The sequence below is a fragment of the Dama dama genome, chromosome 25 (genome assembly GCF_033118175.1).
Source record: "Dama dama isolate Ldn47 chromosome 25, ASM3311817v1, whole genome shotgun sequence".
In the NCBI taxonomy this organism is placed as follows: domain Eukaryota; kingdom Metazoa; phylum Chordata; class Mammalia; order Artiodactyla; family Cervidae; genus Dama; species Dama dama.
The window spans coordinates 20,964,211-20,986,215 of NC_083705.1; the positions used below are offsets into that span (position 1 = coordinate 20,964,211).

The 22,005-nt window shown below is 39.1% G+C and overlaps 1 protein-coding gene across 1 annotated transcript in view; it reads right to left on the reverse strand.

Annotated features, from left to right (window-relative positions):
- Window positions 1-22,005, reverse strand: part of LOC133046716 (microtubule-associated serine/threonine-protein kinase 4-like) — a 366,008-nt gene that overhangs the window by 281,239 nt on the left and 62,764 nt on the right. The window contains exons 2-3 of the mRNA XM_061129642.1: window positions 13,848-13,879; window positions 573-608 (exon numbers count right to left, since the gene is read on the reverse strand). Coding sequence (XP_060985625.1) covers window positions 573-608; window positions 13,848-13,879 — 68 coding nt within the window. The remainder of the gene's footprint in view (window positions 1-572; window positions 609-13,847; window positions 13,880-22,005) is intronic.

Here is a 22,005-nt window from a genome sequence, read left to right on the forward strand (position 1 = left end):
ACGTAAAACTGGAGTAAGATTTGAATGTTTTTAAAAATAGGGAAGAATATTTATAAGGATGTTTGTATGACCATGGGATGGACAATGCCATCCTGAGTAAAACAGATAACTCAGAAGCAATAAAGAAAATGATAGATACGTTGGATTAAATAATAACTAATAATTTTCTTTTAGTAAAAGACATCATACACATAGGCAAGAATCAAAAAGCTATATTTGCACATATATAACACTGGTATAACACTGGATTAACATTTCTAAAACAATACATAGCTCCCAGAAATTGTGACAGAAAAACACTAGAAAAATGGGTAGTGGAAATGAATAGGAAATGAAGAAAAGAGAAATTCAAATGGATAATAAACATATGAAAATATATTCTACATCAGTGACAGTCAGTGAAGAAATGTAAATTAATGCTCAGAGGTTCAAGACTGGCAAGAATGAAAAGAAAGAGTGGCATCCAATGTTGGTGAAATGTAGAAAATGGGCATTCTTATGTGCAAATGTGATTTGCTATTTCTTTGGGGAAAGAATCTAGAAATATCTATTAAAATTAAAAATACACATACCGTTTGACCAAGCAATTCCACTTCTGGGAATCTATCCTATAGGGAAAAAAAAGGACCAGTACGTAAGGATACAGGTACAATCATATTTATTGCAGCATTGTTTGTTGTGGGGCGCAGGAAGACGGGGGAGTGGAAATAACATTAATGTCCATTAATGAGGAAATGGTTAATGAAATGTGGAATATCCATAATATAGAATATTATATATTATTCAAGACAATGGGATAAAGCTGTAGAGTGTGACTTGGTAAGGTGAGAAAAACAAATTGAAAAGCTATAATTCCACTATGACAGTAGCAACAAACACAGCAAAACAATGGCCATGCAGGCACCCCCGTGTACATGGAACAAGGACGGAGGAACACAGACCAGACGGACAAGGGCCACCCCGGGTTAGGAGTGGAAACAAGGACTGAGAGGAATGGGGATTATTTCCTTCCTCCTAGTGTATCTCTCTGCTGCTTCACTGGTTACTATGAGCCATATGTTTGCTCTAGAACTTTCAAAAATATATTTAAGAAAAAATATTAACTTTTTAGTGGTAGTAGAGCAGAAGCATTTCCAGACATTGACCTGCAGTAAAATAGCAGCAATTCAACAAATATTCCCTTTTATGCATATGCCAGTCACAGCAGTGTTCATTTCTGATTGCTTGCCCAATATCCATTCCATCTCTCTCCCATAAGTGTATCTGCCATGTGATTTGGATGGAGTTGACTCCACTCTACTTGAAGGGACTCCTGAGTGGTCTTAGCCAGTTTGGCCTGCCAAAAATACAGTTTGGAGCCACTAATACAATTTTAAATTTTCTAGTAGTCACATTAAAAGCAAATGTAAAAGAAACAAGTGAAGGCAATTTTAATAATGGTTTTGTATTCTAACCCAACATACCCCAAAATATTACCCTTTCACCATGCAGTTAGTACACAAATTATTAAATATTTCACTTTTTTTTTTTCACGTCTCAATTTGGACTAGTTACATTTCAAGAGCTCAACAGCCACATGTGGCCAGTGGTTACCATACTGAACAGTCTAAGTTAATGAGGGCAATGCTATAAATATTGTCATATTCAAGGATGGATACATAATTTAAGATGGCCCAATCAAAGAGAAACCCATAATGGCAGGAGAAGAAAAATCCACTCCTGGTGAGGACAGATAAGAAAAAACAAACCATGAAAACTGTTGGCAGTCATCTACGAGCTAGGAAGGAAGCATGCCCTGGAATGAAGGAGAAACTGGGTCCCTGGGTCAACACTGAAACTCTTGATTAACTCTTGCCAGAAGCCAGGACTTTTTAGTTACATTAGCTGGGAAATTTATTTTTTTCAGCCATTTTCAGTTAGGTTTTCTCCTATTACTTGCAATCAAAAATATCCCAATTGATAAACTCATCTGTGGACAATGCCATGTCTAAACAAATACTTTCTTCTTAAGTCAATTAACTCAAATGTTCAACATTTCTTCCCTTGTAGTTAAGGCATGCTTTGTTAAACTATCCTTATTTGATCAGACATCTTCCAAAAATACTCACAAAAAAGATTTCCAGAGACTAATTTCTGAGCAAGCATGGTCACCACACGAGAGTATTTCTCCTCAAGACAATATAGACAGTAGGCATCAGAGCAATCAATCCCTTCATTCTCACTTCACCCTCTTTTCTGGCCCTTCCTCTCTAGACCAGTGGTCCCCACCTCTAGCACTAGGAACATGTTGGGTTGACAAGTCTTTGTTGAGGCACGTGTTTTCCCATACACTGCACAATGTTTAGCAACAACTCTGTCCTCTCTATAGCCACTAAAGGAGAGGAGAAATCCACCTCCCAGCAATTGTGACAATCAAAAATCTCTCCAGACACTGTCACATGTCCCCGAGGGGACAATATCACCTCTGATTGAGAACCACTGTTCTAGACCAATAGTTAGTCCTAATGTACAGCTGACCTGCATTGTTCTATGACAAACGCCTCTCCTCTCTAAGCGTTTTCTGGATCACACTCTTTCCAGGCCTTGTGGCCCTCTCCCAGACCAGACATGGACATGTGAACGCTGTCTGGTCATGCCCTCCCTCCCCCATTCCCTGCCTATGTTGGGCCTGAGCTCTCCGCTGCACCTCTTCTTTCCAGAAGAAAGGCACCTAGTCCTCTCTGACCTCAGCTTGAAATCATTTCTTGAGCTGCTCTCTGAACCACCCACCCAACCATTTCTCTTGAGCTTCTCTGAGGGGATGTTTGCTTATCTGTGGTCACTTATTCCACAACTCAGCCTCCCACAGCTGGGTTACCCATCTCCTCCATCAGTATATCATGGGTGACAGTTCCATCACAGTCTCTCCACATTGCATCGACTAACACACTGCTCTCCCTAATCTATCCTTAAGACTTATAACGACTGGAAATTTTTTCGTAGCTTCTCAAATTGCTCTAAAGATTTAATGTATTCCAATAAAAATCTCACCTGGCTTTTGGGGGCAGAAAAATGATAAGCTGATTCCAAACCTAAAGAATTTAGAATGGTCCAAACAATTTTGAAAATAAAAAACATAGCTGGATGACTAACACTATCCGATATCTGAACTTACTATACAGCTACAACAATCCAATCAGTGCAGACACTGATATAAGACAAACAAGACATGAAACAGAATAGAAAGTCTGTAGATAGACACCCATATATGGACAACCAATTTTCAAACAAACTGCAAAGAAATTCAGTGGAGAGGGGACAGAGAATGGTCTGTTTAACAAATGGTGCTGGAACAGTTAGATACCTGTATGCAAGAACTTAAAACTTCAATCCAGACTTCACCCACACACAAAAATTATCTCAAAATGTATCATAGACATAAACATCTAAAATTTTAAATCTAAAATTATAAATTTTATGGAAGAGGAGAAAACTTTTGTGACCCTGAAACAGGCAAAGATGGCTTAGATGCAACACCAAAACCATAACCACTTAAAGAACAAACTGATAAATTTGACTTCATGAAAACTAAAAAATTTTGCTCTTTAATAGATGCTGTAAAGCAACCGAAACCAGGAGAAAATCTACCAATCATGTATAGCAGCTTTATTTATAGTGGTCCAAAACTATACGTGACCCAAATGTCTATCAGCAAGTGGATGGATAATCAAACTATGCTGTACCCACAAATAGGATATTACTTAGAAATAAAAAGCAATGGACTATTAACATACACTACAAAAGAACTGAATCGCAAGATAATTACATGGAATGAAAGAAACCAGACAAAAAAAAGAGTAAAAACAGTTTTGTTCCATTTATTTAAAAGTTTAGGAAATGCAAACGAATCTTTAGGAACGGAAAATATTAGTAACTGTCTGATTAGGCATGTTGGGGGAGGGGGAGGGAGCAATTACAAACCTGTAAGAGGAAACTTCTGGAGGAGATGGATATTTCATTACCTTGACTGTGGAGCTGGTTTCACAGGAGTGTCTGTATATATGTGTGCATGTCAATTTATGAGATTGTGTACTTTAAGTATAATTTATGACATGTCAATTATGGGTCAATGAAGCTTTGTTTTTAAGGGGAGGGGGAAGCACTGTTAGCTGTTAGGGAAATATTAACCCACAATTATGGGTCAATGAAGGTTTTTTTTTTTTTTTAAGGGGAGGGGGGAAGCATGCTACGTACTGTGAGCATGTAGGGTTATGCTGCTCTTGTTGCTTAGTCACTAAGTCATGTCTGAATCTCTTGTAACCTCATGGACTGCAGTCTGCCGGGCTCATTCTGCCCATGGAATTTCCCAGGCAAGTATACTGGAGTGGGTTGCCATTTCCTTCTCCAGGGGATCGTCCTGATCCAGGGATCAAACCCATGTCTCTTCCTTGGCCATGGATTCTTCACCACTGAGCCACCAGGGAAGCCAGGGAAGCCTAAATTGGTTCACGCTACATGGGATTTCATGACAGGAAGTGGTTCTGTCTCATTGTGTTGTTTTAAATTCTGCTGCGGTTTAATACAATTATAATTTACAATTCCTGGTACTTAACATAAAACAGCCGAGGTGATGTTAAACAGTAAATAAAAGGTCCATGGATGAAAAGAAACTACACAGAGCCTTGAGGAGTAACAATCTAAACTATGTTTGCTTTAATTCCCCTTTTAAGTATTTTCCCAGATCACCACCATCATCACCACCCCCTGCTGTGGTCTTAAGGATGTGGTCTAACCAACATCTTCCAGCCAAAAAAGAAAAAAAGTGGGATAGAGCTAAGTGACTTGAATTCTCAAAGATAAAAATTAAGTAACATGTTTTTTGATGACAGTATTTTTCCCTGTGATTCTACCAGAATCAACTTCATTTACATACAAATTGGTAATACCTTAGAATCTCACTAAAAAAACCACCAATGTTCCCCTAAGACTTAAAACCATATACTGATCTATTAATTTCATTTCAGTATATGATGTCAAGTGTATTTTCAAAATATACTCCAGGGCTTCCAAAGGCTTCTTTAATCCACTAGGACTGGTTTTAGCGTTTAATTTATCCTAGACTTAAAAAAACTTCTGCTTATTCTCCAAGATAATCAATTCTTGATTTGTTAAGATACTAAACACTATGCCTTACAACCTGAAATATCAAACCCCTGGTGAACTCACTCATGTGCCATGCACAGAGCAAATCCTCTCAGCAAGAGGCCAAGGGGAGCCCAGGAGAGCAGACCATGCCCTCCCCTAGAGCTGATGTCAGCCCAGGGGGACGGTCCACACTGACTCTGCAGTGAACAACATTTGTCCCACAGCAATGACACAAGGATGCAGAGGGTACCATGAAAACACTCTCCTCAGTTTTTGAAAAACACCAGTAAATGCAAAAGACCTCTTCCTAAGTAAAAGCACATACACCACCACCAATAACAGTAGAGTCAGCACTGGAAAATCAGGGTTTAGTAAGAGTTAAGCAATCAGGGCTATTGTCACCCCAAGGTTAGTCTCACTGATCTGTAGGACACAGCAGAAATTAAAAATAATTTCTTCCCACACAATAAAAAGCATAATGCCTAGGCCAAATTAATACATTCTAATAGAGGAAGAACATTTTCACCTAAGCATCTACAAAATAGGCAAATATTTCTTAAAAGATTATAGTTCTAGGAAAGAAGCATTTAAAAATCCTTTCCTTCAATATATTAGGCCTATTTAAATTTATTATCATTAGAATTTTTATGCTTTAAAAAAAAATCAAAATTTACCTTTCCAGACGGGGCACCCATTTCCACATGCCAATAAAATTTACAGAATAAATCTTTCCTCTCATGCAATTGCATTTGTGGAACTCTCTGCATACAATTTCCTTATGGTAGGAATCAAAAGCTACCTGGGTGATGTCAGAGGTAAAGCAGAGCCCGGAAGGCCACTGGAAAGACAGGTGTACAGCTCCTGGGATGTTCTGCGGGCATGTCTTAGGTTCCAACACAGAAGCATGGAAAAGTCCTCATCCTTATCCCAGAAGAGATGGCTTTATATAAAAGCATGTTCAAAGACAAGGCCTGTGTATTCAGATGAAAGAAATGACCCCCAGAAGGCTCAGAGGTTGAGGCCTTTACTGCAGAAAAGCAGAGAGGGAAATCCTAAGCTATTTCTCACCCAGCCACTTACGTCTGACAGTCATTTGCCACAAAGAGTCAAAGAGCAGGAAGTCTAATTCCCACGAGTCAGAATGGCAGAGGAAAATGCAGTGATTCTAAAGAGAAATGCTATACGCGCAAATGGATACGACCAATAGTTCCCCACAGAGGGCCCGACTTACTACAGCAACGGGGTCAGGAGAACAATACAGAATTCAGCTGCCCCATTCACACAACTCCTTGGATAATGGACATTTGGGAACTGCCACACCCCACCAGTGTAGCATCACTAGTCTGAGTTAACTCCGTATCCTGGTAGTGCTGGTATGTGACTTAACATTTTCCTTTCCGTTGCAGTTTTAGGTGTAAACTCTCTTCTTTTTAATGGAGTATAACTGCTTCACCACTTTGTGTTAGGGTCTGCTTTACAACAGAGCGAATCAGCTATATGCGCACATATTTAAGAACAGTTTGAGACTACACGCTCCACAATGTTCAAAGAAACCATGACAAGCACAGTGAAGTCAAGTGTACTCTGTCAAAAATCTGCCTTTGATGTGACCCGCACTGTGGATGAAGACTCTGTAATTCACATCTTCACAGAACAGAGTGCATCCACACCCTTGCTCATCATCTCTTTCTAACTCAAATGTATTTCCCTAAAGAAGGAAAGGTTGCTTTCCAGTCCGGGGTGGGTGGGAACCCTAAATTCTGGCCATGGTCAAGAAGCAACCTCAACACGCAAATCTCATGTCCTCTGAGTTGCTGGTCCCTCACTTATCAAACAATGGTATTTAAAAGCAGTTTTCTGTTAAGGTGTCTTCCAGCTCCGAAATCCTATGATTAAACTTTTCTGCATGTACATCTACAATATCCCACTTCATTTTCCTCAATATCTGTCTCAAAACACAGTTAGGAGAGGTAACCTGAATACCACGCTGAGAAGGATGGGCAGGTGTCAAGTGATGGATTATTCCGGAAGACAGGCCACCCCCTGAGCACAGGGAGTTCCCTCACAGCTTGATGCTACAGAGCCAGAACATGTGTGGGGACTGTCTCCTTCACACACCTAGAAATCTCCTGATATGAGGGGTAGACCATGGAGGGAAACAAGGGGAAAATCTACCCAAGAGTACATGGCCGGCTGCCCTCTCTAATACCCTCTGTTGACAGAAGTGTTGGTATACACTGTCACCCTCTAGAAAGTGCTACTCAAATGATCTGGCTTCAAGGGAACTTCTTCAGTTTACTTGGCAGTCCTTTGTTTAACTCAACAGGACAGAAAGAAGTGATGGGAGGGCTGGGGTAGAAGGTTTCATCCCCTTTATGTTTAACGAAACACACAGAGCTTACTGCGTGTCAGGTACTGTTATGAACATTTTACAAATGTTTATTAATTTAATCCTCAAAACGTTCCAGGATACGTGGATATAGGATACATGCTTTTACAAATGAGGAAATAAAGACACACAGAGATGAAATAACCTTCTGCAGGTCATAGGCTGGTTAAATGGCAGAGGTAGGATTGAATCCAGGCAGTGTGGCTCTGAAATGCCTACTGAATAAAAGACCCAAAAAGGTGGCTTTTAGGAAGAGACCACAGCCACGCATCCACCAGTGGGCCACCTTCTTCAGTAAGGCTTGCTAAAAAGTAAAGCGAAGTGAAAGTTGCGCAGTCGTATCCAACTCTTTACAACCCCATGGACTATATATATATATATAGTCCATGGACTTCTCCAGGCCAGAATACTGCAGTGGATAGTCTTTCCCTTCTCCAGGAGATCTTCCCAACCCAGGGATCAAACCTAGGTCTCCTGTATTGCAGGAGGATTCTTTACCAGCTGAGCCACAAGGGAAGCCCACGCTGAAAAGAAATGTTCACCAAAAAGTCTCCAAATTCCTGTCTGATTCAGGCTTGCTAAAAAATCATCCTAGTAAATTTGAAAGAGAACTCACCTTCATGCCTTTGGACATCCAGAAGCTCACTCTGCATGCCGCGTACCCTGCAGCTCCCCTAAGAACAGCAGTTCTTAGCCAAGGGTGGCATTTTAGATTGACCCAGAGAATGGGCTGAAAGGTCACAAGTCCCCCACTCTCCCTTTCTCAGCACCCAACACACATACACACAGGTTTCGATTTGCACCCCCAAGTGTGTTTGGAAATGTGCACATGTATTTTGATAAACCTCCGTATTTTGATAAACCTCCCTAGATGACCCAACTCTCCCTCTCCTGGAGCAAAGCTAAGGTTTTCCTAATAATTTTGCAAAGGTGGGAAGATCAATCCTGCATTGTTTCTATCTCCCAAGTCTCGTCCCCCAACCCCCTCATAGAAGATAAATGCAGGCATGATAAGGGATGCTGCAAATACATACCAAATACCAAAACTGGCTATTCGATGAATACATAAATGCAATTGACATTCTTTCACAGTCTGAAATCCTCTCTTTACTCTCAGGATATATTACACCATTCTCTTTTTATATAAACATGCCACTTTAAATGCTAATTCAGATGCAACACTCAATTTTTTCTTCATTTTGTTTCTGGGTTTCTAACATTCAAAATGACACTGGACTTCCAATCGGCTTCAACAATAGTTATTTTGAATTTTTGCTTCCATATTTGTGGGGGTGGGAGGGAAGAAAGTACTAAGAGGAAAACTAAATTCATTTTAAAACTTATCCAAATACTGTTTACATGCCCTTCATTTTGCTTGAATTAAGCCCTTTTCCTCTCAGAAAATCTTGCCTTCACCTTGTTGAAAATCTCATAAATCTAATTCAACTCAGTTGTAAAATCAGGGTGATTCCCTCTCCTTGCATTCTAGAAATAACCTCATTTTACTCAAACTACTTTTCCTAACAGCTCGTCAGGGCAGTATGTTCTGGCTGAAATACAACTGGCCTGAATATAAGTCTTCTTTTTAAAAAATACACAGACCTACATATGCCAATGACATCAACCTGAGTCTATCCAATTATATAGAAGGGCACTTCAAAATAAGGAATTTCAATCTAAGAAATAAAGCAAGTGCCCTAAACATGAACCTTTAATTTGTGAACTTTCAAAAATGTGAAAGTGCCCCTGTGTGTCAGCTGTTGTACTTTTCGAGGTAGTATACTGTAAAATTAAAAATGTATTCTTTATTTTTGTGTGTTTGTTTTTTCATGTATTTTCATGTATTTGTGTGAAAACTATTATAAACCTATTCCAGTGTGGTACTATATGGCCAAATGTGTTAGTTGGGTACCTAGGCTAATTTTGTTGGACTTAGGAACAAACAAACTTACGAACATGCTCTCAGACTAGAATTCATTCATATGTAGGGGACCTACTGTGTCCTAATCCAGTGCACCCAGTTCAACCTATCTACTGTGAGACAACCTGTCTTCTAAGTCCAATAGGCCCAGCTCCCTCCAGAAGCTTCCAATAACTTTCAGGGTCTTTTGCCTCTGTTGTCCTAACCTCTCTAATAACACACTCTCTCTCTCTGCTGCTCACTCTGGTCTTCTATCTCTAAACATCCTTTCCTGCCCCTGCCCAAGAGATACAACATGGGAAAAACGTGAAATAAGCTTATCACCTTTTTCACGTACTTTTTAACATGTTGCAAAATGGTTCTTGACAGCACCTCCCCTATCTAGTTTTGTCCCTCATCAGGCCACCAGAAGCATCCCATTAACGACTCATCTTCTGCTGTGCTAAACACAGCTCAGAGACACCCTGCCCAAAGGAATGTTCATTTCAGTGAGACCCCTCCAGAGAGAAAACACCTTTAAGATCCAACTGAATGAATTTCAGTTTTTTCAGATCCAACTGGATGGATGTCTGGCACTATGATAAGTGTGTTTAAGACGTCTGTCTTCTTTGTGGACAGGAAAATGAATTTCCTAGCAGACCTGAAATGATGTTATGCCAACAGCACCTTGCCCTATTTATTCCACGACCAATCCTACTAGACTTCAGCCATCTCAGAATAACAATGAAAGGAGAGGAGGAATGGAGAAGGGACAAAACTCTATGGAGAGAATAGTGTCGTTGCTAGATCAAGAAATTAAAACTAAGCCAAGAAGACACTTCAGTTGCTTTCAGTAATTTCAATCCTCCCAGCAATTCCTCAGCATGCAGGAAACATACTATTCCAGGTCTTGTGTGCACAGGAGGAGCCGCTTTCTGCTTTGAGTTTCTACTGCTAGATGTGTGGGGCCAAAAGAACATAAAGCCAAGAAACTAACTCACCAAGTGTCAGTTGCTGTTTCAACAAAAATAAAGTGGTAACTGCAGAGAGCCTGCTCCTCTCTCCAGGGAATTCCATGAAAAAAAGAAGCCCTTTATCCTGTAGGGCTATTTATTTGATCAATTAACAAAATATGATGGGTCCTTTACAATTAAAGGGGACCGTGATTTTGCCCTGAACTACCCATCAGCTCACACCTTGGACTTTTACCCTTTTCCCACTTTCCCTGTCTGAAAACAAACACCACACAGGGAGTTTTATCACTCAGCATTGTCGTTTTAGGACTCACATTCAAAAGACTAGTTAAGGGACCCACCAGACTATTAACCTTTTAATAAATATGGACAGTTTAGATTCGCTGTTTTTGGAAATTTTACAACTTAAATGCTGTTAACATCTTGAATCTGGAATTTGCTCTAGTTTAGTCATCCTGTTGGGTGTATAGTATTTCATTGCATGACTATCTCATGATAGGATATATAGCTTTTGATAAATCGCTAAGAGGAAAGGGAGCAGAGAGTATGGCAACTTCTGTTCCAAGGACAAAGAGAAGGAATGATCTAGAAGAATCTGGGGAAATGGCTACTCCTTGTAAGAAGAAGACAACTAGCTAAAATCTACCCTACGGGGAGCCAGAATAGAGAGGGGATTTGGGGTCTTGAAGTCAGTAAAGGGCTGGAAGAACTTCTGGAAAACTGGTCTGGGCTCACTTGGCTATTAAGTAACATCAGGTCTAGAAACAATTTCCCTTAACCTCTCTTTCTGATGACATTTGCACTGTTAAAAACAGAAAAGTTCCAATCATTGTCTTCACAATCTTTTAAAACACATGAGAAACACAGACTTCAAGTTAGTCCTGGAGAAAATGTGAATTACACATTATTGGCAATCTGTATTCCTTTTTTTCTAGACAATATAGTTTGCTTTTTTGTCCTTTTCAATTAGTAATAAAAAGAAAAGCCTACTTTCTATGTTCTTTTATTTGTAAAAGCTTTAACTTTTATATTATATATACATATATATGCTTTATATCACACATATGTTTTGATCACTTGATTCCAGACAAGCAATATCTATAAGCTTACTTAAAACAATACTAAACTTTTAAAAATCTGATAAATCTATGTGTCTGAATGATGGAAATGCATTTTAAAAATATTATCCTTCCATGCACACAAATTAGAAGTTGCAGATGTAACAAAACCAAGTGCCTTCTTTCAAAAGACAGCTTTTCTGAAGGTACATGCCCTCTGAAAAGTTCAATCACATGCTCAGGGACCACAGACAACATGGAATACATCCCACTGCATAGTTGCTCGCTGTTGACACAGAAAGACAACTCAACAGAAGAGCAGGATGAAATCCTCAATCTTTCTGGGAGAAGTAATAAAAGACTTGAAAGCATTTGTGCAGTAAATTGTACAGTAAATAAACTGAGGAAATGTTAACAGGTTTAATGATCAAGTACCATGATGTGGGCTAGCACCAATACCTAAGAAAAACACACATGTACTTGTCTTCATTAGATTTGTATTGAAAACTCAGAGTGGCATTATATCCCAGAACATCTATGTCATGTCATTAATTTTTGAGGAACACTTGTATTTAATAGAAAATAAAAAAATAGAATGTTTATTTCTTATTTGCTTTACTTGCAAGTGTTAATTTTTTCAAAGTTCACTAAAAAAACGGTAGATTTATGTTGATATACATATGATGCTTTATTCACATAATTTGATCAATAGACCAGCTGATTTCTATTAGGAGGGGATTTTTAATTGACTTATATATAATTTTATCTTTCTCTTACTAAGTATTCAAAGCATGTAATCCAAACAAACTAATGTCATCATTCTTTTTTTTTTTTTCTGTTAAAGATTCCGTTCTCTTAAGCAAAGAAATTTAAATATTTTCCTATGTATTTCTCCCACCATCTGATGGCTATCAGCTAATATAATCAGATTTGAGATTTATACAAGTGCAAAAGGAGATATGGCCTTTCAATAAGCATGAAGAATCTACTTTGTTAATTAACATTATCATCATAATAATTTATAGGAAACGTACTAACAGAAAAAAAAAGTACCACCTTTATAAAGGCTAAAAGGAAGATTTGACTAGATTTCTAAAGTTTTTAAATAAAGCATAAAAGACAAGCCTAAGATACTTTAAGGGTTAAAAAAATTATGACAGAAAGAGATTTTTATCTATAAATATATCTTATGTAGATATTTCTGTTTTTCTAGTTCTTTATTTCTCATTATGATGGAAAATATCAAAAAGTTTGAACTTCTACCAGTCTAGGCAGAAGAGTCCTAATCATTATGCAGAAGAATGGAGGTTTTTGATTCTAAGGACATTTCTTATGATAAACTATTAGGCCATCAACCTGTAGCATCCAGAGATATAAGCTGGGAGCCAGTGAAAATTTATTCAGGCATATTCTCCAAGAATAATGATCCAGTATCCTCCTGGCAACTAAAAAAGTAGAGATCAAAATGGATAGTATTGAAAAGTTCTCAATTGATGAAGTTTTGGTTCCTAGATGCAAAGACTGAAATTTTCAAAACTTAGTCAAAAGAATGAACTCTTTCAACAGTCACTACATACTTTTCTAATTCTCCAAGTTGGGATTTGCATAAATTTATCTTAAATGTTATACTTATTTTTTTTTAAAAGGACACTGCCCCATCCACTAAATTCAACATAAATCAGACACCAAATCCAAATACTTCTAGACCAGCCCTTACACAGTACTAGTTGAGAGTAAATCAACCTTAGTGCATTATTAAAGGCAATTAATTTTATTCCACAACTCGTTAATGAAAAAAACTATGATTTGTACAAATATACAATTAGCCTTAAAAAGAAAAGGCTGAAACACATAATAAAGAAATCAAGTCAATGTTTTTGCAAATTTGCTATTTTAATATAAGAGCATTACAGGAATCAACTTAGTTAAGCTCTAGATCTAGTAGAAAGGTTAGCTAATGCAAAGTCTTCATCAATTCAAAGGCAAAAGTATATCATTTACTCTGCAAAAAGTCATAGTATAAAGAACAATCATGGAATTCTAGATCATGTAGAAAAGCACTAATTCTTTAGTCAGATCAATTTAAACTATCTGCAGACCAAATAATGTTTTTGCTTGATTACATAACAGAATTTTTAAATTCAAGATTATCCCAGGAATAATGCATTTTGGCTGACAGTATGCGTGAGGAACAAACCCTGGAAATTTTCTTCAAGTTATTTTGAAATCATTAATTCTGACATTTGTAAATAAGTGCAAAGTTTTGTCTTTTCCTAATTCAGTTGATTATTACTAATCTTTTGATTGCCACTGAAAATCTAACAAGTCAGAGAATAATGACATTACACACTGTATCCCAAAATACCAATGAATCAATAAGGAAACTAAATTATTCTACTTACAGACTTCCTCTTCTGGGGAGACTCAGCTCCTTCTGCAAAAGAAAAAACAAAACATGTATATGAGATGCTGCCTTAACCTTAGACTATTAGGACACCAAACAGGTAACATAAAATATATCTTCCTTGTTATGCTTGATTTTGCATTTTCTATACTGAAGAGATTTTAGTGCAATTATTTTATACTGAATCCCTTCTTACATTATTCCTTTTACACACTGTGTTTAAGGTTCAAACACAGATTACCTAAATTCCAGAGTAGAAAAGACATCAATCCTTCCAAAGCAATGACAGTCAAATACTGAGTTGAGCTACGTGACACTATAATTGAGGGTAAGGGAAATCTGAGAAAACAAAGAACTTAACCAAAGAGGAAATAGAAGGAGGAGGGGAAATTCTGCAGGATTATAATTAAGTGAAAGGTGAAATGAAAAGGGAGGTAAATCAGACTATTTGCCCCCAACAGAAATAAACTCAGGCAAAACGTGTCTACCGAAGATCATAATTTTAAAAAGAAACACAGCAAAAGGCTTCCTGCTGGTGTTATTTCTTAAAGCAAATGTGACTTATGATTTAGGGTATTTTTTAAAGTAGGTTAATGAACCTCTAAAAAGGTAACCAGACAGCAACAACAATTAATAGATTGCTTTATAGTTTCAAAGGATGCTCTCACACTTATCTCAAATTAAGATCATTATCTACATTTCTATGGAGTGTCTATGGGAAAACAAAACAAAACAACCCAGCAAACAAGCCAAACAAACCAATAAAAAGGGATACAGAAATACTTCCACCCACTAATGGAGCTTTCAGAGGCCTGGGCATTTGAGAATGATTATTTGATGACGATAACTAAAGAATAGGAAGCAATGAGTCATCTGGCTATTTTAACTCAAAATTTGAAAGGCTTGCCTAAATTTGGGCCTCCATTCCCATAATTATCATTTATTTTTTTGCCCACCTGGAGTTCAAACATCATTTTCTGAAAGGTGCTTCCCCTTCAGCTTCAAACTCACCTTTCCTGCTCCCTGTTTTTATTGGATCCTTAAATGTTTGTCATGGCCTGTGGCCTCCCATCTTACTTCTAAACCATGCAATTTACTTCAACACAGCTTACCAAAAAAATAAAAAAAGGACTTGAGAGTAGCAGCCCAGAGGAGGATCCTGCCTTAAACAGAACTTAATCAAAGTTATTACTTTACTCTCTTATTAACAGGGAAATATATTTTGATATAGAGTTATAATAATCGGATGATTAATTGCAAGAAAAAAAAAAACTTTTTAGGGACAGAGTATTTTCTCCCTTTTCCCAATAGCTAACCATTTTCTTTTCGAGCACTGCAGGGTTCAGCGGTGGAATGCTTTTTGTTGCTTTGAGTTTTTCTTTAATCGTTCATTAGCCCCAAGAAATTATAGTGTTTGCTGAACTTAGCCCCCTGATTCCAAAACATAAATGCACCTTTATTTACTAAAGCCTCTAATGAGGAGAGAAACATCTCTGACCAAGACAGTTTTCTTTGGAAACTGAAATGTAAATAGAACCACCAATGAATAATTTTCTATACATGTGTCTTGGGTTATGACAAGCACTGAGAAATCTGTTTTGTATTTAGGTTAAAAAGAGAAAGAAAAAAGAACTCCCTGGAAGTAATCATTCACCAGAGAGTTTCTTTTAAAAAGAAATTACTGATCTGAAAAGGAATACATACATATAACTGAATCACTGTGCAGTACACCTAAAGTCGACACACTATGGCAAAGCAACTATGCTTCCATAAATAAAGAGAAAGAAATCCCTGAGACCTACTTACAGCAAAAGGCCTAGAGCTTAATTAAACAAATAAATACTTCTGTTTAGTAAGCTCATCTGACAGCAGCTTTAAAAGAAAAGGAGGGGTACCTGAGGTGTTATCATTAATAACAGAAAAGAAGTCAGATGTTGTTTCAAGTCTGTAGGTAAACAGATCACTCAGAAGATAAGAGGGGAAGGGCCAAATAAATGATCCCCAAATAGTTCAATCAATCATATTCCACCAAATGACCCAACTGAAAGCTGGCTGCTTTGCTCTGAGAAAAAAAAACAAACTGCTGAAATTGCAAGATAAGGGATACAAAGCCAATTCTGCTTTTAATCAGAAAGTCTTTCCAACAGCTCTAGAATTATGAGTTCTAAACAAGAAGAAAGGTCACAGTGGGAAGCCCCGCACTGCCGCTCCCGGGACAGCAGCCGAGGTTGCAGGCAGAGGGGCAGGGGACATTTAATAGGCCACTGTCCACTGACCCTCAGGGTCCACGCTAACCAAGCTGAGGAGCTAATCCACCTGACGACTTGAATGTCAGGCGCGGAACTGGAAACTCAATTTGGTAGCAAATTGGAATCAGATGTGACAGTAATAAAGTGAGAGAAATGAATGTGCTGTGGCCAAGACCTTGTGAACAATGGCTGCAAAAGCTGCAAATACCAGGATGACTGAGATATTGCAGATGGAGTCAGGAGGGGCTGTGGCCCTGCCTCGCGGGACCATATGCTGATGAACCTGAACTGGTTGGATGCAAATGAGCAACAATAGGCACTTACTGCTCCAACCCCCGTGAGACTGCGTGTGTGTCCTCATCTTATTCTCCTAGTGTCAGGACAAGGTTACTAACACACACTTATATAATTAGGTAAGACATATGGTATTGGGCTTCCCCGGTGGCTCAGACAGTAAAGAATCTGCCTGCAATGCAGGAGACCCAGGCTGATCCCTGGGTTGGGAAGACCCCCTGGAGAAGGAAATGGCAACCCACTCCAGTATCCTTGCCTGGAGAAGGACGGTATTAGTGCCATGCACGTGTGTGTGTGTGCTCAGTCGTTTCTGACTCTTGGTGACTCCGTGGACTGTAGCCCACCAGGCTCGTCTGTCCATGGAATTTTTCAGGCATGAATACTGGAGTGAGTAGCCATTTCCTACTCCAGGGGATCTTCTAATTCTAGGGATGGAAACTGCATCTCCTGCAGTGGCAGGCAGATTCTTTACCATTATGCTACCTTTTAGTACCAGCCATAAACCAAAGCTTGTGCTGAGTATATGGGGAACCTGTGTTAAAAATTTAGCATAAGAACAGAGAAGGGAAGAGGGCAGAGAGAGAAAAAAGGGCAAGAAACATCCATCTGAACTAAAAAGTGTGATTATTAATCATCATAGGCTAAAGAAATGCATATGAGTATACTTAAGAATATTAGAATTTTAAAATTATTTTCATCAATGTTGATTTTTCAGTGACTTCTAATATTTTTTAGAATCACTTTATATCATTATTTGCTTAATATTATGATCTTCTTTGCCTCCTTTTCTATAAATTTTAACTGGCAAAAATATTTTCAGTGTACATACACTAAAAATAAAGATGAAGAAAAGTTAATCGGCCTAAGTGCTTTGTTGATCATTTTGTGATCTCTTGATAAGACTGAGGACACACAAGTTCCTCAGGTTCATGAAGAGAATTTCTGTGAGTCCAGAAAGAAGAGAAAGCATAATAGGTGATTCTTTTCCTTTCCTTTTCCTTTCGGCCAACCTTGGCCTCAAACAGAGAAAACAACTTGTCTTATTCATAAAGACAACTGAGAAATAGCTGCAATGTTTAATATGTATGCAATATCCACAATGGCAACTTTAAAAATATACTATTTCTGAACTGTTTAATAGCTCTTCAAACACAAATAAAAGAACATGGTTATATCTGCCATGAAATCTTTGAACTATTTTTTTTAACTGATAGGCCAGCTATGATTTAAAAAAGAAAGGAGATGTCCACAGATAGTGTTACAAATAAGATATCCCCTCCTTCAAGAGGTGGGGCTTCATTCTCTTCCCCTGGAAAGGGGCTGTACTTAGTGCATGCCTGCTAAGTCACTCAGTCGAGTCTGACTCTTTGGGACCCCATGGACTGTAGCCCACCAGGCTCCTCTGTCCATGGGATTCTCCAGGCAAGAATACTGGAGTGGGTTGCCATGCCCTCCTCCAGGGGATCTTCCTGACCCAGGGATCGAACTAGCATTAGTGTCTCTGACATCTCCTGCACTGGCAGGTGGGTTCTTTGACCACCACTAGCACCACCTGGGAAGCCCTGGACTTGGTGATTCCCTTCCAAGCAGAAAGGAGGGAAAGGGAAAAGCAGCAACTCCTCAGTGGAGAAACCTGACAAACACCATCTGAACCAACCAACGTTAATGATACCAATGACAAGCATAGATATCATGTGCCCCTGATATGATGTGATGGGAAGGACTTCACCTCTGTGGCATTCTCTCCCAAAATCCTGAGCTCCAGTTTCACTCTGGGAAAGAAAAAAAAAAGCACCAGGGAAACCCAAACTTAGGGTCATCTATAGACATCTTCAAAACTGTCAGGGTTGTGAAAAACAAGGAAAACTGGGAAACTGTCACAGATCAGAGAAGACGCAGGAGAAACAATGACTAAATGCAATGTTGGATCCTAGACTGGATTTTGACTCATTAAAAAGAACACTAGTGGAAAACCTGGTGATAGCCAAATAAAGTGTGTAGTTTAGTTAATAGTAATGTATAAATGTCAATTTCATAATTTCGACAAGTGCATTAAGGTTACATAAGATGTTAACACTAGTGGAAACTAGATTAACAAGATGGTTAATTAACAAGATGGTTAATTCAATCATCTTGAAACTTTTCTACAAATCTCAAATAATTTCAAAAAAATTTTTAAAGTTCTCTAAAAGGAGGAGAGAGAAGTAGAGAGAAAGAAAAACTCTGTGTGTGTATGTGTGTATTTTAGAGAAGTGGTCCCTACCCTTTTGGCACCAGCAACTGATTTTGGGGAAGATAATTTTTCCATGGACTGGGTGTCAGTGGGGATGGTTTTGGATGATTCAAGTGCATTACATTTACTGTGCACTTTATTTCTAATCTAATGCTGCTGCTGATTTAACAGGAGGTACCAGTCTCTGGAAGTTAGGGACATCTAAGAGCATGGAAGGTATGAATTAATAAATACCAAAATAGTCTAAGCTTACTATAAGGTCATATTTAATCCAGTACTTTCGAAGGTTATAGAATAGTCTAAATGAGAGAAGACTGTGACTTGGACCATCAGTGAAGATGGTCAGAGCCAGGTTTGAGATATGTTTTTATAGAAGTTACGAAAGAACTGGCCTGTGGAAGGTGGAAGAGAAAGCCAGAAAAGGTCAAAGTTCTTGGCCTGATCAAGTAGAGTTTGAGGGAGGAGTATTTCAGTCTGGATATGTCACATTCAAGATGTCTGTGAGAACAACAAGGAGAAACTTCCAAACAGGTGGTTGGACAAATGAACCTGGGGTTCAGGAAACAGATCAGGGCTGGAAATAGACTTTGAAATGATTAATGTATAAGATGGTATGTAAAACCATGGCCTGGAGGAGATAGGAGCAGAGAGGACAGACAGAAAAAGAAGTGGCACATACACATATAAGTATCCATACAGGGCCACTTCAAACCTACAAGTGGGGAGAAGTTTGCTACAGTGGTACATGCTGTGAAATGATGTGCTAACCTATGCAAACCCTCAAACCACACAAACTGAAAGAAGCTAGCAAGCAAAAACACTACTGGGTAGATACCAGCTCTCACACAAGACGGCTTCACAGACAAGGTCCGAAAATGGGCAGGAACTAGGAAATGAACCCCCAGAGAACATGACGACCTCTGGGGAACAGCCCCCTTAGGACACCTCCACTGCTCAAAGCTCAGCTCAGCTTCCCTCTGGGAAGGATTTGACAGGTCCCAGCACCTTCCCCTCAGCACTGGGGCAGGCACTCCCCATGAGTGTCCCATTCTTGGTGGGTATCCGCGTGATACACCTGGAGCCCTGCCCTAACTGCCCAGGGGGCAGGAACAAGGAAACATCGGTTCCCTTCCGGAGCACAGTAGGAGGTGGGGCCAGCTCCACCAGGCTTCACACCCCGGGAGGTCCTCCAAAAGAAAGGGAAGAGGATTTGGAATTCGGTAACCCACCCTCCCCCCCCACCCCTAACAGAAAAGCCAAATCCTGCAAACAAATAGAACCCTGATAGCCAGCAGGCACCACTTCCTCACTATTTTCCAGAAACCATTAGATTTAAAGTTCCCATACTCCTCCGTATCATCTTCCCTTAATTAGTCATCAGTGGCCTCACCCTGTCATCAAGGGTGACTTCAACTACTCAGCACTGACAGACAAACCATTAATTTAGGGAGACAGTTTAAAGAGCCAAGATGTGCAAGGCAGTGTATCAGGCACTGTTAGGGACACCTAAGGAGAAAACAAAACAGATTCAAAAGCTACTTGGGGAAACACACATAGACAGGACAAAAGAGATATCACCAGGTGCAAGAGTATGCAGTATAATTTGAATGAGTAAATGGTAACAGGGGAGAGAAAATAAAAGGGGATGAGATAACTCAGCTCAAGCAGTGGTTCTGAATGCAGCCTGGCTACCCATCAGTGTCACCCAGGGAGTTCTGACAAATATCGATGTCTGAACACCACCCTGCAGATGGAGAGAGAGTTGTTTGTATATGTTGTTTCATGAGGTTGGCACTTCTAAGTACCCTTAAGGGCACATTAGTTGAATTTTTTTTTTTTAATGGAATACTACTTTTCTAGCTGTCATTATAGTAGGGAAGTTTGAGGGGTTTATTGTTATTTCCCTTCCAAGTGGGAAGCACAGTTGGGCAAGGAAGGTGCCCCAAGTGGAACTTTTCCTACTCAATGGGGTGTAAATTTAACTAGGGGTATAGGCTCAGCCAGGGATTGGCTCTTTTAAAGGAAGGTTTTCAGCCCCATTTTTCTGACGTCCATTTCTGAGAATTACTTGTGAAGGCAGAAGCAGGGGACAGAAGAATACACACCACACCACAGAACCAGATCTTACATGAAAGGCTTGGTTCTGAAACTGAGTTCTACTCAGAAGTGGCTCACGTTCATACCACCCTTGAATAATCCAGTGAATTGCTCATAAAGTACACAGCTCTCTGCAAACAAACTGTAGAATAAAGCTGGAAAAGCAGCAGGTAGAAATCTACAGAGATGCCTGGACTTTTAAACCATCCAACCTGTAAAATACCACTGAAATCTCTCTCACAGTGAGAATGGGAGTTGGGTGGAGAATCTTCAAGGATTTTGCTTTCTTGCAGGTTTTACTTCATTCTATTTCTGTATCTATAACCATAGTGCACTTTAACATATTTATTTGTGGCAGTAAAGTTCAACAAAATAAACCATAAAAGGCACACTAAAATGCTTGCTTGGTTTTCGTGTAAATTTTACTTGATCACAACCACATGCTCACTTTCTCTGACAAAACACATGTAGCTATTGCCTTCCTTTCTGAGTTAGCTTTTTCTGCCTTGAACTGAAATCAACATGGTCCTCAAGACTTGGCATTCACCTCCTACACCTTTCCATATACAAGTTCCTCAGTCACAATATGGGTGTCTGGCTCTTTGGGTTTTGTAAGATACTATAAAAAATGGAGTCTACAAATTTCCTAACAAATTCACTTGGCTGCTTGATGCAACACTCCAGCCTTCCCATGAAGTGTCCAGAGATGAGTGATTGCCCAGGACTGCAAAGCCAGGAGATGGTGGACGCAAAATCTGAACCTGCATTATTAGCCACAGTTTTCTCCTACATTCCAAGGGGAAAGTGCCAGAAAGCAGGTCAAAATGATAATGTGAGCAATGGGGGGGGGGTGGGGGGGGTGGGGGGGTGGGGTGGCTGAATGAGTACATAAACAGAGAGGGTTGGCTTTAATAAAAAATAAATAAATAAAATGTTTTTTAAAAAGAGGGCAGTTTTTCCTTTTAAAAGGAAGAAAAGTATAGGTAAGAACAGATACCTTTTAAACAACAAAGGAATACTGAAGCAATTTACTTAGAGTCCTGTAATTTCACAAACAGAAGGCAAAATCTTCTGCCAAAGGTGAAAACAAGGGACACATGTGGGGATTAAAGCAAGCAAAATATTTTTTGGTTTTTCTTTTATCCATTGAACACTTTTTAGTAAGGACTGATGAGGCAAGTGCGGGGGTTAAAGGACTTGGCTTGCTTTAGAATATAGTGTGGAAAAACCTGGAACAGAGCTTTTTTTTTTTCCAAAATATGCAGTAGTACCAAGGGAGGGGG